Source organism: Agelaius phoeniceus, chromosome 9 (genome assembly GCF_051311805.1).
Source record: "Agelaius phoeniceus isolate bAgePho1 chromosome 9, bAgePho1.hap1, whole genome shotgun sequence".
NCBI lineage: Eukaryota > Metazoa > Chordata > Aves > Passeriformes > Icteridae > Agelaius > Agelaius phoeniceus.
Window position 1 is genome coordinate 18,807,910 of NC_135273.1, and position 16,554 is coordinate 18,824,463.

The 16,554-nt window shown below is 47.8% G+C and overlaps 1 protein-coding gene across 1 annotated transcript; it reads left to right on the top strand.

Moving 5' to 3' along the window:
* Nucleotides 1–1,816: 1,816 nt before the first annotated feature.
* On the top strand, nucleotides 1,817–14,854 carry WNT8B (Wnt family member 8B). Its single transcript, XM_054637450.2, has 6 exons — nucleotides 1,817–1,978; nucleotides 7,956–7,989; nucleotides 8,946–9,084; nucleotides 10,411–10,536; nucleotides 12,523–12,665; nucleotides 13,058–14,854. Exons 1-6 carry the CDS (start codon nucleotides 1,920–1,922, stop codon nucleotides 13,613–13,615), a joined length of 1,059 nt encoding a protein of 352 aa, XP_054493425.1. The 5' UTR covers nucleotides 1,817–1,919; the 3' UTR covers nucleotides 13,616–14,854.
* The last annotated feature ends 1,700 nt before the right edge of the window (nucleotides 14,855–16,554 follow it).

Consider the following 16,554-nt stretch of genomic DNA (forward strand, 5'->3'; position numbering starts at 1 on the left):
ACCTCCACTACTTGAATTAGACCACCAAAACCATTAAACTGTGCTAAACACCACAGCACTGAAATTTTGTTTCAATATAATTAATAATTAAAACCAGTATTATTAAAAAATAATTTAAGAATAAATAAAGGGCTCGTTTCCCTCACTTTTCAGTTTTTGGTGTTTTATCTTCTACTAAACAAATTCTCAATCTTTTTCTCACCATACTTAACACCTTAGTTTTTCAAATGCTTGGGGCTCCAGGACCTGGGGCTTTAATGAGTGCAAATACCATCAGTCTTGCTGTAATAGGACACAGCTGGGGGGCACAGCTAGCCCTGGGATAAATTGCTGCCACCTGCATTTTCTTCTCCTCTAGGTGCCCAGAAACTGCCCAACCACCCTTGGGGTGAGGGAGTGCCCTGGCTGGACAGGCAGGGCTCTGCCCAAAGGTAGTGTTTTGGCAGCAGTGTCCTATGTGCTGTGCCTGACCAGGGCTCCCTGACTTGAGCACAGCTGGGCTCGGTGTGAGACAGCCAAAATCCATCAGAGAGCAAATCTCTGCTGAGCAGCTTTCCTTTCCTGAGACTCTGGAATCCAAGAGGGACTTTGGTCCACCTGAAGTGTCCCCGAGCAAAGCTCAACCTGCTGCCAGCCCTGCCTGATGGCTCAGCCACACGGTCTCGGTCCTCTTCAAATCCTGCCTGGGTCCAGCACTTCTGCTTGCTAGCTGTGCCCTGGATGAAATGAGTTTGACTGGCCTCAGCCCATGTTTTGGCTGATCAAGTCCACAGCACAAAATTCAACTGCATTGTGTGGAGAAGCTCTCCCTGTGGCTTTGGGACATGGGATACAACTGGTCATGTTGATTTAGGGCCAGTCAGGGTATCTGTGGTGGGTGCTGTGACAGTAACTGGGATGTCCCGTGTGGCTAGCTGCCACAGACTGGATGCATTTCTAAGTAGCTCCAGCAGCTGTTGGCCTGGGATAAGCCCTTAGTGGGAGACTGCTAACCCTTCCAAACCAAAGACCCTATCCCATGGACTTTATAGGAAATGCCAAAAGCAAAAAATTAAGGGAGAATAGGAAGGTTTAGACAGAGGCCTTTCTCCTCTGGGGTGAGGATGGCCTGACGCAAACAGGAGGTGGGAAGAAAGAGCAGGTCACCATGATAAAGGAGAAACAGATGGAGGTAGGAACTGGCTCTGATCCTCCTTAAACTTCTGGGAGAGACTGAGGCAAAGACAATGATCTCATATCTGTGACCCAAGCAGCAGATGCAGACAGCCTGAGCCCAATCCTCCCCCGCCAGAGCACCCAGTGCACCCCAGCTCAGCAGTATCTCCAGTGGAGGAGGAGGAGAGGACACTTCAAAAGCAGCCCTTCCAGTTGCCTTTGCCGGGAATGGAGAGCCAGAGCAGTGCTGGTGGAGATTGAATCTAGTGATTACTATAAGGGATTTGCTGTCTCTTTCTTTATCCCTCTCTCTCTTTTTTTTTCTTTCTTTTTTTTCTTTTCCCCCCCTTTTCCCTCCCTCTTATCCCTTTCGTGGTGCATTTGTCTTCGAGGAACCTGGGGTGTTCTTTTCATCAGTTCAATCTCTCTCTGGCACTTGAGTCTTGATTGGCTGAAGGACTTAGGGGAAAAAAAAATCTTTAATTAAGTAGATAATCTCTTCTTAGGAAGTTCTGCGGCTCCATTTCACCAGCCCCCTTTAGCTCTTACTTTAGGATTGGTTATCCTTTGCAGAAGGTGGGATTCAGGAGGCATCCGCCTCTTCATCACACCAGGACTGCCGGGTGGAAAAGAACTCCATCCCTTCCCTAAATTAGTTGTGCTTCTTTTTTTTTTTCTTTTTTTCTGGTGGTGGTGGTGGTAACCAAGTTTGGGGTTTTTTTAGTATCTCCTTTCTCCCTCTTTATTTGGATTTTATATTTCACATGGACCCTTATCTGGGCATCTTCTTCCTCACTCCCTTCTTCCAGTCCTGCTATGCCTGGTGAGTATCAAGAGCATCACAGTCTGTGTCACAGGCAGGTGCTCTTCCCAGATACCCTAAGGAAATTCCTCTTCACCTTCCTAAATGTCTCCTCTTTCTCACTTAGCTCAGTTCTGTCTTTAATGGAATCAGATATTTAACCAAGTCCTTACACACTCATTGGCAGAGAGGTTAGATCTATGAAAGTCCCTCTTTTTCCCTGCACTTCCCAAAAATAACTAGGGGTCAGATTGTAAGCTGGGGTAAAATAGGGGAGAGTGGATGCTGAGACCTAGCCCTTCACTTTCAAGTGGGAAGATAACCCAATGGAAGAGCCAGAGACTTCTGTTTTTCCAAAGGCTCCCAGTCAGCTTGTCTTGTCTTAATTAAATGAAGTGGGGCTTCTCTCACACTCCCCAAAGAGGACAGTCTGTGATTAAGAGCTGAGAGCCTGCAGGGGTGAGTTAGATCCACAGGAGTGTCACTCTGGATGAGCAGCCTGAGAGCCCAGCTCCTTGGCACACACGGGGCAGAATTTCTTGTCTGAAATTCATGTATTAGGGTTTCCTGGGGAGCTGCTTTTGCTACGGCGATTGCTACAGCTCGGTTTTCAACCACCTGAGTCCCATCAGACCAGATCTGCTGTGCACAAATCTGTGGCCATCTCCTGTGGATCTCTTGCTTTGTCCTGAGGAGGGTGTTATATTTATTTCCCAAAAAGTTCTTTAAGGGTGAACAGAAAGAGATTATGCTTGCATCAAATCCTGTATTGTTCCTTGTGGGATATATCAGTCCCATTCCCAAAGGGAAATGATCTCTGCAGGTATTTTTCCTATGTGGTTTTTACTGAGTACCCAATTTTTTTTCTCAACTGCAGTGATGCCCTGGGGAATCTGCTCAGTGGGTTACAGACTTATCTCTAACGGCAAGCAAAGTCTTTTACCATTCAATTACTAAAATCCCCTGCCTTCTCCATAGCAGATCTCTAGGGTTATTACCATGGATGGAGAAATCAAAATTACAAAAAGAGAAACTTAAGAGTAAATGGGAACTCATTCCTGTTAGTCTGGAAATGAAATTTATGTTCTTTCAGAGATTTTCTACTCCTTTCATTAAAAGAATACGCAACAATTTGTATATGTCCAAGTACTATAAAACAGCAAACTCAAGATAAACCTTCCTTCTGGAACAAGGGTAATATGTATGTTCTACAGAACGGCTAGGCAAGAGCTCATGCTGATTTTATTGTTATTTTTCTGCTCTTCCTGTGTATGCCTTGCTTTCCTCAATAAAAATAGGTTTAGAATACATTAAAAGAAAAAACCCCAACATTTTAAAGAAACAGTTCAATGAGAAATTTCAGCACACAAAGTAGAGCTAAATATGGAAATCCAAGACATTTTCAGTCCAAAGCTGGATGTTTAGATTCCTGTCTCTCAGTAGTTTTTATCTAAGAGAAAAGTTTATAGATCAAGACAACCTCGCTTCTCTCTGCATGTTGCTCATAGGTCATGAGTTCCATAGAGAAAGGAAAATTGCAACCTTTATTTGAAATTATCATTTTGCAGACACTCTCCCTTAACTCTTTAGGAGAAAAACAAATTTGTGAGAGTCATAAAATAATTCTGCTTGAAATTTGTGCTGGTTTTCTCTATCTGATCCAACGGCTTAAAACACGTTATTTTTTTCTTATGATTTAATCACAAGAATTGGGAGTGGGAACATGGTGGGGGAGCAACATAGAACAACAACAAAAATGTTTTTTTGTATATATGTGGCCACTTCCCTTCTTTGCATGTGGATTAGCTTTTACCATTTAATGGACCATTCAACCAATGTACTATTTCTAGGTGATCAAAATGTCAGGGTTGCATTTAGGGACAAAATCTTCAAAATAAATATAACAAAATAGAGAAAAATGAAGAAAAAATAAGTAAAGTTCCAAAGGTTATTGAGTTGCTGCCCAGTTTCCTCTCCTGTGGGAATAATATAAAGATCTCTAACTCAGTAGTTTTCTCCTAAATGTATTTTTTACACTTCAGCTGTGGGACTGCCTTTGGTTTCCAGCCTCCCTGATTTTCTAATAACCTCGGGGAGTTCATATTGAGAACAAAACTCAGATCCAAAAGGAAATTCTATCCATTTTCTCTATTTACAATAATGACAGTGAAGATGTAAATCCAGCTTTATAATTTTCTAAAGAGCAGAACCAGCAGCATAGTAGCCTGAGTGGGTGGTAAGGTATCAGACAAATATTGTAATGAGAGATTAGGTAAGGCTCTCAGGGCATATTAAACTGAGAAGAGTGATGCTAAACTGATGAGTGTGATGTTATTGGTTAAAGTTGTAAATGAGACAGAATTATCAGAGGCTTATTAGTATTTGATATGAATAAAATATAATGGGACAGCTGCTTGGCAGGGTTCTTTGCTTTCAGATTCAATAAAACTATGACAGAAAACTCCTGCTGAAGATATTTACTAGCTTTGAGATAATTTTCTAATATTGGATCCAATGAAAATCTCTTGCCCTAGATTTACTTTTTACCTGGAGACAGAGTTGTGCTGAGGGAAGCAGCGTGTCCTGGCCAGGGCCCTGCACAGCCTGGGGAGAGGGCAGAGGAACTCGGGGGGTGTGTGTCCTCCCTCTACCCGCTCAGCTACAAGCCTGCTCCGCTTCAGCCCGTGTAATGCTGTCCTGCAGTTTGAAGATGGAGAGAAAGGGGGTTGCACAACTAGAAACTCCCTGAGCTTTCTCTGAGAACAGAAATTACTTCAAATGTCTCTTTTCATGTGTGTGATAGAAAAAAAATCACCGATGTCATACAAATTGGGCTGGTTAACACCAGCTATGAATGCAACTACTTAGTTTAGTATTACATTCTGCTTTCCTTTACAATGGAATGAAAATTTAGTAGAAGTACATAATTTCTTTTTTAAAATCACACTACAGACAAAACAATGAAGAGAGATTTTGGTAGTGATTCCTATTTGCAGTAGAGAGGTGATTCTAGAGACACTGTCACTATTGTACTGTATCTGTGTAAGCAGTGGCTTAATTGCTCTCTGCCCTTACTGGAGACTATATACAGAATGGAGATGCATTTTTCTTAGCTAAATTATAAGAGCAAAGAAAAGCACACAGATTCTGTCTCCATTACTATCTTTCCTTCCTCCTCAATACAAAGAAAAATTTCAGCCAGCCTCTAGTCATATGATAGTCCCATCTTCCCTTCTCCTGAACCCACCTGAAGCTGCAAGAGTTAAATGTTGGGGTGTCAAGTGCACAAAACACTTAAAACTTTGTGAATCCTTTACTTGTTTAAGTCCTACAAACCCAGCCAGCAGCCTTCCTGTCTGTTGATGTGAGAGCTCAAGGAAAATGCCTTCAGTCTCTCTGACTTTATAAACTGTTTAGAATATCCTGCTGGGAAAATGCTACTGTATCATTTGCTCAGCTGCAGATGGAGAATTGGCATATCCTGAACTTGGCCTTTTTGTGGACCTTGAGGTTTATCCTGGAAGGAACAGATCCTCTGCTTCAATGCAGTCATGTCAATTGACTCCTGCTAACAGGCTGGTTTGCTGTAAACTGACATTGCGGATTACCGTCCTCCTCCTAAAGCCGTCCTTGCAACTTCTCAGATGTTCCTAATCCAAGGGTTTGGATTAGGAAGCAAATCCCTTCTATATACTGTGAATTTGGGTTTTCCTACCCACATGGGAAACAACGCAGATGGGATATATCTCTTCTTTTGGTGACAAAACCAAGATAAGAGAGGACTTGCAATTTTCTAGCTCTTGCCTATGCAGGAGCATTTTACCAGAGTTTTCTCACAGCTGCTACCAGGGGCCCAGATTCACACTGACAACATCCTGAGTGTGGTCCCCATAGCAAAGCACTTAAGGTCAAGGCAATGGACAGAAGGGAAACCAGATGGAAAAATGACTTGTTCATGCTGCTACCCAGTTGCGTTAGGATGGGGACCCATGGAGCTTGCACAGTCTGATTAGCCCCAGGTTCATGGCCCTGTGTGATTCAGGTCACCCGATGCTCTAATCACTCGGCTACAGATGCCGTCTCTCCAAGTCCCAGGAAATATTTAATTAGCTGTACAATGCAGAAGCAGCTTCCAAAGGAAAATTCCTCTGCAAAACAACCGTCGACTTCGTGCTAAAGTGCCCATGGGGGTTGGAGCACAGCCGGGTCTGAATCCCAAGCCTGGAACAAAGGGAAAGAATCTCCTGTTCTCACAGCCCACTCCTGTTTTGACCCAGGGGAATCTTTCCCAAAGAAAGTTTCATAAATGTAAACACATTTTCACCAAAAAACCCATAAAAACCAAAGCAAAACAAAAGAAAGCTAGACTTGCCAGAATGAAATGTTGCAAACTCATTCTCCTAACTCTAAACCGTAACAGCAAAGATCAGGTTTCTTGTGATTTTGACCAAGCTAAAGTAATGAGACCTCCTTTTGTGGTGTACTTTGGAAAGGATCTCTGTGGGTGCAGTTCTGGTGGAGGTGAAGTGGGCTTGCTAACTGCACAAGTGGTTTTCCAGGGCAGGACAGCATCCTCTCTCAATCTCTCATGTGTCTCATGTCTGGGCACCAGTCCTGCCATCCTGTCTGTCCCCGTGTCGATGGCAGGGCTGCATTTTGACCCTCAGCTTTGGACAGCATTGCCTGCTTCTGACTGTGCTTGAGCCCACCCTGGGATGCCCCCACAGTGTCTGTGCTGGATTTGTAGCACAAAAAGACAGTATCTTTCTGTCCCTTATGCGGGAATATTTGTGACTCATTTGAAGCAGAACATAATTTTGAGAAGTTGAAGAACCAAGTTTCTATCAGTGCATGCTCTGTCATCTTCCCAATCACTCACTCACTGCAAGATCTCAATCCACTCATTCCACCTCTCTGGCCCCAGTGTCCTCTCTGGGTGATAACAGCAGTCACCCATTTCTCTTGAAGTGTTGAGTTCCAGCAGGGAAAATGTTCCACAGACTCAACAGAAATAGTGATGTTATTTTATAAACCCGGAGAGAGTGGAATTAGGTATTTTTAGGAGACTCTCTCTTTTCTTACTTCACTTCTGATTTGGGATATTTCAAATTGGCACTTGGGCTTCTTCAAAGTGTCAGTCCTTTCTGCCATGATGCAGCTAAGCAGGATTCACCCAGCCATTCTCCAAATTCTGCAGGTGGTCACTGCACCATATGGAGTCCCAACACCGACTGATCATTTGCACAGAAACAGTCTTTCTTACTGGAGAAAGACTCAGACCAGACAGCATCCATTCTGCAAGGCCATAGTGTTGGAGACAAGCCACACTGCCTGACCCTTGGAGATGATCCCTCCACAACTTCAGTGGGAACAGCAGAAAGCTTAGTGTTTTGTCTAGGACCTCCCACCCACCCCAAACCCTCAGGGTCCCCTGCACAGTGTGCAAGAGGATGGGAAGGACAGGTATATTTGTGCTCAGCCATCACCATAACCTGACCAAGACGAGAGTGTGGGCAGTAAGACATGGCACCACAGGAAAACAAGGGACTGTGATGTGGAGAGATGCACCTGGACTCATATTGCAAAAGAGCAGTGGTGTGATGCCCTCCCTCAGCATGGTCCCACTCCTGGGGGCTGGGAGAAATGCTACCCTGACTTTAGTCAAGTGAGGTAAAAAGCAAGGCTAGGGGGACCAGAAAGCTAAATAAGAGGTAGATTGGTACAAAGGGTAGCTGAGCAGAGGAAAGCAAAAGGAGGGAGCAGTGAAGGAACTGCAGCCCAGTACAGTCTGACTGAGGGGAGCAGGGTGGGGGGAAGGGGACAGCACTGTCCTGTTCCTTAGGGAGCAGCAAAGGGACATGGTGGAGAGACCAGAGGTGCCTGCAGCCAGGAGACAGGCAGACTGTGGGGGAGCGAGAGGAGAGCCCTGGGATGCCTGGCATTCCCCAGGCCCCTCCACCATCACCCCCTCCCTGCTGACACTGTCTCTATCTTCCAGGTCAGTGAATAATTTCCTGATGACGGGCCCCAAGGTAAGAGAAATCCCTTTGATCTCTGTCCCTGATTCCACTAAACACAGAGAGCGAAGGAGAGAGAGAGAGAGAGAGAGAGAGAGAGGGGCTCCTCCTTCCCACTCCTCTCCACTCAGCCTTGGCCAGAGCTCCTCTCACCCCCAGGTTTCAAGCAATAAGGCAAAAAGAAAGGCCAGGAACTTGTGAGGTCCTTGGGCTGCATGAGCACTGAGCAATGCTGACCTGGGGTTCTTTTAAACTGGTTGGGGCCAGATTCTGGAGATTTGTCTATTGATGCCAGCCAAGGCTCTCACCTGACATCTATTGCTTCCTGAGGATCAGGCTGGCATCAGGGTTCACACTGATACAGCTGGGAAGTATTTTCTATGGGCCCTGTAAAACATACTTCCTCAAGGAGCACAGTTAGAATTGCCAGGACTTTGTTCCATATTTTTGACCCCTCACACCTTTGTGCTCTTCTTTCAGAGGCTTTTTTTCTTAGCCAGAAGCAGTTGTAAAATTTACCCAGATTTTGTTCTGGCTATTCCCCAAGCCCATCTATCTCCCAATACACTGGTGGAGCAACCTTGCCCCAAAGCACTAGCTCTCCCCCATGGGCTGTGGTGAAGAAGAAGAAGGCAGGCTGAGGCATCTGCTAGCCTGGAGCTCCCTGATCTGAGCAGAAAGCTGTTCCCTCTCATGGTGGAGAGATAAGGGGTTCCCATGACAGAGGCTGGCTGACACATTTCCTAATGTGGCTAACAGCCAAGAGCTGAGCTTTCTCCCACAGGAGGCTCAGGCTCTGACCCAGCTCAGCAGGAAATGGGTGTGCTGGTGGTGGTGGTGAGCTTCCCAGGGAAGCCAAGCCAGGAAGACCCTCTGAGCTCTGTAAGTCTTGTCTCTGTAAGATGGCACACAGGTCACTTTCAGTTGAAAATATGCATTGTCCCCGTGCTGACCTCCAGCTCTGTTCCTAGGCCTATCTCATCTACTCCAGCAGTGTGGCGGCCGGGGCGCAGAGCGGCATCGAGGAGTGCAAGTTCCAGTTCGCCTGGGACCGCTGGAACTGTCCGGAGAGGGCACTGCAGCTCTCCAGCCACGGCGGGCTGCGCAGTGGTAAGGAAAGTATTGGATACCACTACTGGGACCCCCTTGCTACAGGTTAGAGCCCATGGCCCCCTCCTCTCTTCCCAAGTGCCTCCTTTTCTTCCCCATTCTCACCTGAGAAGAGCCTCTCCCAGGAATCACCCCAGGAGACTCCTTCACCCATCAGCTCCCAGATACAGTGGGATCTAGCTCCAAGGCCTCCTTGCAATGCCAGCCTTACCCATGGACCTGCTGAGTCCCAGCTGGGACAGGACCAAACCTTACACAATTTTCTCCCCACAAGGATGCATCCCCCTGACCTGCACATGATCTGCTGGATCCCATGCTAGATGGTGTCCCAGGGTATCCCCAGAGAGGCTGAGAACCAGCACAGGCTGCCTGGGTAGCAAGCAGAGGGATAAGGCTAAAGGGAGCAGGAAAGTTCATCAGCGGCTGTGCTCGGGCCAAGAGACAGGACAAAAGTCTTCCTACATTTCTGCCTAGGGTTCAGAATCACCCTAGGCAGAAATCCAGCATCATTGACCTGGGCCACTGTAGAGCATGGGGCTGTGGTCATTGTCACTGTATCCTATTCCTTACCTATTTGCAGGTCCCAGGAAATATTTCAGTGCATATCTGGCCCTCAGACCTATGTTTGATGCTGATACCTGCTTTGTAAAAGCAGGACCTGGGTGTGGAGGAGAGCCTCAGGCCTCTGGTGGGACTGGCAGCAGACAAGAGACCAGAGCCCCAGGCAGAGGTGGACAAAGGTTTCAAAGCAGGGCCTTGAGGAGACAGTTGCAGCACAAGGCCCGCTCTGAGACCAGAAGCAGGTCCTGGAACCATTCCTGTCAAGGTTATCCATACCATATTAAAGGAAAGCCAAAGGCTCAGGGAAGCCAGCTGATGATTCCCAGACTGATCCTGGTGGGTAGGTATAGTCACTGCTCAGAGCCCTTTCAGCAGAAGGTACGGCTCAAGGGGACTGTGGGGAAGGAGTTCTTTGATACTTGGAGAGAACCCCTTCCCGTTGGGGTGTGTTAGTGACAAGTGGGGGACATTGGCAATCTGTGCTATCACCACTGCTGAGGTCCCACAAGGACAACCAGGTACTATCTCCTCCACACCCTTTCAAATGACATGAGTCAGTCTGGATCATATTTGGGAGATTCTATCTTCATGCAGTTCAAGCCCAAATTAAGCTAATCTGACATGTAGGGCCTCTTCTCCACTCCACAAAGTCTTCCCCAATGCAGATGTCCTGTGCAGACTCCTGCATGGTAGGAACAATTTCTAACACTGCCCTTGCCATGAAATCTTTTGCACATCTGCTCTCTTTGTATTCCCCCTTGATAGCAAACAGAGAAACAGCCTTTGTCCACGCCATCAGCTCTGCGGGTGTCATGTACACGCTGACCCGGAACTGCAGCCTGGGGGATTTTGACAACTGTGGCTGTGACGACTCCCGCAATGGACAGCTGGGTAAGGAGGGATGAGCTGCTGCCCCTCACTCATCCCAGGTGGCAGGAGAAGCTCTTCTCTCCTCCACTGAGGCCTGCAGAAACACCTCCCCATCCTGGTCCCCACACCTGGGAATAATGCCCAGAGAAAAGCTTTCCCTGGTTCAAACCAAAGTAGCTCTGTGGAAGTTAATGGAGTCACCTCCAGTGTACACCAGCCAAGCTCTTGATGCTTTCCATTACTTTCTAAATGAGCAGGAAAGTAGAAGGGGTTGCAGTTTCCCTGGTTCAAATCAAGAACTCTATTTAAGCTGCTGGAGAGAATGACTATATCATACAGGCAGAGGAGTGGATCTGTTGCTATGCACCTAAATGATCTTGGTATAGCAGCACAGGTCAGGGACCTCAGGGTTCCCAGGGTCTGCAGGACCAGGTTGGCCTACAGCAGAATGACCATGACAAAAAGCAGGGTGGCATTCATAAACCTCTCCAGCACTCATCAGCATGACAGGCACACAGGAGCACAATCACTGTGGGTGCACACAGCCATCACACCCTCCACATCGCAGTGATTTCCAGGCCCTCAGCCACCAAGCACCCCTGGTGGGGAACTCCAGGCTGCACCACTTCAGCTCTCTGCTCAGCTTTCACAGAAAACACTGACATTTAGGGATTTTGTTTTGAATAGAAAGAGGTCAAATTTCACATTATCAAGATCTTGTAAAAGCCATGCCCTGCCCAGCTACACTAGGCAGTCAGTATGTGTCACTTTATGACAAACTCCTCTGGAGTGTCCAATATTTAGTAATTTACTTTACTGGCTGATAGTTTTGAAAACAGACACTACTGCAGAGGTGTCCAAAGCTTGGGAATGCCCGTCTCTAGCAGAGCAAGACTTTTGGGTAACAACACATCGAATTCTATCTTCTCTGGAAAACCAAGTTAGTCATGCTACATTTCCTTTCCCCCAAATATATCTGGTTTTAATACAAAACTTTCCATTGTGGACTTAAAACCTTGTAAGGCACAGGAAACTTTTGGGCTTGACCAAAACAGCATGATTCAATTCAGCCACTGGACTGAATCCAAGCTGGTGAAAGGTTTTTCTACTTCCTTCAGTCCCAGTTCTTGATTTGGACTGCATCATCCACTGCAATTACTCACCTCCCATGAAGCACTCCTGTCTCTCCCTGGGAGAGGGGATCACGATGCCCTGGGGAAGTCCAGGTGAGGGCCAGGCCTTTCCAGAGAGGCACAAGGCCATTAAACCACAACTCACAACATGTACCAATGTGGCATGTCAGAGTCAGAATGTTCCAGATTTCAAATCATCATTAAAATTTTGGCATCTTTCTCTAGGAGGAAAAGAACGGCATGATGTTTTTCCAGTCCCACTCAGCTCCCACTCAGTTAAGAAAAGTACTTTCACATATTTTTGTGTAATTTCACAGTTCTTTGCTGACTCCCTTGTTTCCTGATGGTAACTAGAAAATTAGACCCTTCTAAGATGCCAAACATCATCTCAGAATTCTGGGTGTGCCAAAACCACAGCCTCCTTGATGCACATGTGCCAGGTTTGGGCTGTTCTGGGCAGAGTGGGATCTGTTCCTCTGACCAGGATCCCTCCACCAGTTTGTTGATCCAAGTTAGCAAGATGCTGTTCCTGCAAGTCACTCTGAACCAGCTGAAGTCAGGGTTTGAGAAGTGATTAGAGACCCAAAGGCTTATCTGCATGTCTGCTAATGCATGGTAACTGATAGCTTCTAAATCCTGCTCTACAGAAAACCTGGAAAGCCCTGTGTTTGCTGTACAGGACATAACCCCTCTGCTGCCTACCTGAGCCACTTACTATCCAGGCCTCAGGAGAAATGTCATGAACTCAATGGGAGGGAATCTGGGAGTACTGTGTGGTGAAAGGCTGGATTTGCCCCACAGCCTCCATTCCCTCCCATCATTTCTGAAACCTCTTCTGTGTCTTTGACAGCACACATCTCATCTCCTTTCTTAGGGGGACAAGGCTGGCTGTGGGGAGGCTGCAGCGATAATGTGGGCTTTGGGGAAGCTATTTCCAAGCAGTTTGTGGATGCCCTGGAGACTGGACAAGATGCCAGAGCTGCTATGAACCTGCATAACAACGAGGCAGGTAGAAAGGTGAGCGCCTCTCTCCCTCCAGAGCTGACAGTGCATACCAAATTGGCTCTGAGCATTCAACGTGGAGAGTCACAATTTGATGTGGCTAAAAACACGTGTCCAGAAGAAACAACTTCCTGGGGGGATGGCAGCAGTACCATGGTGTCTGCTCTAAGGTAGCAAAGCTTCTGTGTTACGGTGTTAATGACTTTCTGCAGTCCTCCTTCTCCCAGTTCAAGGAGGGGAGCACTGTGGAAAAGCAAATCTGTGAGTTTCAGGACTACTGTGCAGGGAGAATTGATGCCAAACTCCTCCACAGGCCTGGAGCCATGGTTCTGCATGCATTGCAGCACAGAAACAGCCCCTCTGTTTTTGTTTTTTTTCTTGAACTCCTCTCTCTGATCACTCTGTAGGCAGTGAAAGGGACCATGAAGCGGACTTGCAAATGCCATGGTGTATCGGGGAGCTGCACCACCCAGACCTGCTGGCTGCAGTTGCCTGAGTTTCGGGAGGTGGGCACTTACCTCAAGGAGAGGTACCACAAAGCCCTGAAGGTGGACTTGCTGCAGGGAGCAGGGAACAGCGCTGCCAGCCGGGGTGCCATCGCTGAGACCTTCAGTTCCATCTCCAAGAAAGAACTGGTCCATTTGGAAGACTCTCCTGACTACTGCCTGGAGAACAAGACGCTGGGGCTGCTGGGCACGGAAGGCCGGGAGTGCCTGAAGAGGGGCAAGGCGCTCAGCAAGTGGGAGAAGCGGAGCTGCCGGCGGCTGTGCGGGGACTGCGGGCTGGCGGTGGAGGAGAGGCGAGCCGAGATGGTGTCCAGCTGCAACTGCAAGTTCCACTGGTGCTGCGCCGTGCGCTGCGAGCAGTGCCGCAAACGGGTCACCAAGTACTTCTGTGTCCGCAAGGAGAAGCGCGAGCGGAGCGGGGGTGGCGGAGCCAGCCGCAAGCTCAAGAGAAAGCTCTAACTTGCTTCTGCTCCTCCACAGTCCTGCCTGCCCCTCTCCTCCCCTGCCCTTCCCATCAGCTCCTGGCACCATTTCTCTTTGGCATAGTTTTGTCTCATTCCCACTGCTGCCTCACTGGCGCTTAGGCAAGGCAAAAGAGCTTTGTATGAGTGCTCGGGCCTTGCCCATACAGGGCATTAGTGCAGTGGGCAATGTCTTCTGGGGAGACCTCCAAGTGTTCACAAAACAAGGTGAGACTCGGTCCCTTCAACTCAGTGTCACTCTATCCAGTGACTATGGCATTATCTCTGAAAGCACAGGAGGTTTTGGTGGTTCCTGTGGTTTTGAGCTAGTCTGCTCTGGGCTTTTGAGTAAGTGAGATAAAAAGTATAAGGAAACCGAGATGGCACCAACAATTGGGCAACTCAGATCAGTAATCTGTAAATGAGAGGAAGCTTTTAAAAAAATAGAGGTACTAAAACAGTTATGGCCTCAGGCCTACACTATGAGGAAATACAAAAGACATGCAACTCCTTTCTCAGCAAGCCAGCCTCCAGGGACCCCACAGCTTTGCTAAGCTCTCCAGTGCTTTACTTTACATTTGAAATGGCAGCAGCAAGATCGAAACTGCTGCTTGACCTTCCCATTACACAGCTGTCCAAAACAGGGGTTCCATCACTTGATTTTTACATGCTTTCTCTGTGTCTTCCAACTCTCCACGTCTGGTGTCCCCTTTTAGGCCAGCATTGCTATCAAAGCCCCTGACTGATGCCATAAAGATGTCCTCACACTTCTCCACTACCTCCTTCCTCCTAAATTGCTCCCAGAGAGGAGCTGCCAAGCTGAGCCTCCTCCCCATGTCCTGGTGTACTTGCCAAGCACTCTTACCCTGTCAGCTAACTAACTAAATACTTCTTACTAGTCTGAGAAAATAATGTCAGTTACTATTTAATGGTGGTGTAAATAGGAAAAGTGAAGCACTTTGAAGTTTAATTTATTGCACAGTTACTGTGATGTATACATAACAGTTTTTCCTCTACCACTTATTGTATATATTCTATAGGCTAAGCAAGCAGCAGGAAGATTTGGTTGATGCATCTCTGTTCCCTTGCTGAGGCTAGGGGAGGGAGGTAAGAAGCTGCCAGGTGCAGGACTTGGGGAAGCTCACTGCACCATCACAGCAATCTTCCCCTGTGCTGTGATAAGATCATCTACTTTGCTGTTTGAAGTGTCCTTTAGCCAGACAAGAAGCCAGCAGAGCTGTTACTGGCCATTAGACCCATCTTGTAGCCAATATTTGTAAACCAATAGCCAATGCAATAAATCAGTAGCCAAGTGCTTGCAAAATGCTGTTGTGTCTAAGTGGCTGGGTGTTCTTTCGTCCCATTTTGCATGTGTATGTTGAAATTTAAGTGTCCTGGAGATTAAAACATACTGCTTACCCATCTGAGCCCAGGAAGACAACCAGTTCCAGCCAGCACAACCTCAGCCCTTACCACAAGGGGAAAGGATGTGCTCTCTCCTGAGCTTGCTTGAGGATGCATCCAACTGCAATGCAACTGCCAGGAAGAAATGGAGTGGGAGGGGGGGTAGGCAGGGCCCAGTTGCCCACTACATAGCTGATATATTAAAGACACTCAGCAGCCTGTATTTGTCTCTCCATTATCAATTAGTCCCTTTACTCTAGGACTACCTCAGAGGGAGCAGGAATTTGGATCTCGGGTCTCAGAGCAAGAGCATTCCCGTGAAGCAAGAATCTGGCCTTTCAAATATTGCAAGAAACCTTGGCCCATTCTCAGGGAAAACTGAAACACTTCCACTTCATACACAAACCACCACTGTTTGCACAGAAGTTCTTACTAGCACAGTGACCCTGCCCAAGGTCTCTTGCATTCCCAGCAGCAATTCCCCTACGTCCCTGTGGATGGTCAGGAAAGGAAGGAGGAAGCAAGAGCCTCTCGACCACCAGGGAAAGCTCCAGCATGGGCCTCCCTTTTCCTTCTGGCTCCCCCCGTTCCACAGTCAGCTGTAGAAGCTGTAGAAGCCGCTTCCCTCTTCCTGCCACTCGCAGTCCATCTCTCCCTGCTGACACTGCTGCCCGCGCAGGCCGTGGCACAGCCCCGGCGGTGGCGGCTGCTGGCGCAGGGGACATGCGGGGCACCTCAGCGACAGCCCCACCGCCACACGCTGCTTCCGCCGGGGAAACGGCGACACCGCAGCTGCAGAATGTGCTGACCTCAGCAGCGGGTCCCCCCTCCCGGCGCACGGAGCCCTCAGCGGTAAAGGCCCTGCTGCCATTGTGGGCAGGATTGGATGCTTCCATGTATTCATTTCGGTTTAATGAAGGCGCATTCCTCAGAGGAGAAATATTTACATTCAGCTTCCCAGGTGGTCACCTTCGCCCAGATGACACACAAACAGGCAGCCCCCCGCTCCCTTTTCCAATCCCAGCCTCTTTAGAGGCCTCGGGAGGAGGGGAGACAGCGGAGGGGGGGCTGCTGGGCGAGCAGAATAGAGAAGGGAACAAAATGCTAATAAATCAGCCAGCCAGCCCTTTTCCCCTCCCCTCAGTGGAGTCAATGGAAAGTGTCATTTCACATGCTAATCCCCCTCCGATCTCTTTACAACACCTTTTCCGAAAAGTGTTTGGGAAAAGTCCTTGTGGCCCGTTTACAGCTCCCCGCCGCTTCAGATTCCTTCTTGTCTAAGGCCGCGGCCCCGGTGTGGGTCTCTCCCTCCAGCAGGGCTCCTTACAAAAAACATCTCAACAAAGACTTTGGAGTTCATCAGCCTCCCACTGAAATTCACAGCTGCTGAACAAACTAATCCCCTCTCTTGGCCTTTCTTCCTTTCAATGGGTTCTTGGCTTCAAAGACACTTTGGGAAAGGACTTTGTGGGGACTCACACTGCTCCCTCAATAGAAGTTAGTGCAAGCATTATCTTCAGAGCAAGTGGCTTT

What these genes read in the sequence shown, in the direction of transcription:
- WNT8B (XM_054637450.2), top strand. Translation starts at nt 1,920, where the DNA reads ATGGACCCTTATCTGGGCATCTTCTTCCTCACTCCCTTCTTCCAGTCC. An exon ending in TTCCAGTCCTGCTATGCCTG is followed by an intron (nt 1,979 to 7,955) that starts GTGAGTATCAAG and finishes TCTATCTTCCAG; the next exon opens with GTCAGTGAATAATTTCCTGA. An exon ending in TCCTGATGACGGGCCCCAAG is followed by an intron (nt 7,990 to 8,945) that starts GTAAGAGAAATC and finishes CTCTGTTCCTAG; the next exon opens with GCCTATCTCATCTACTCCAG.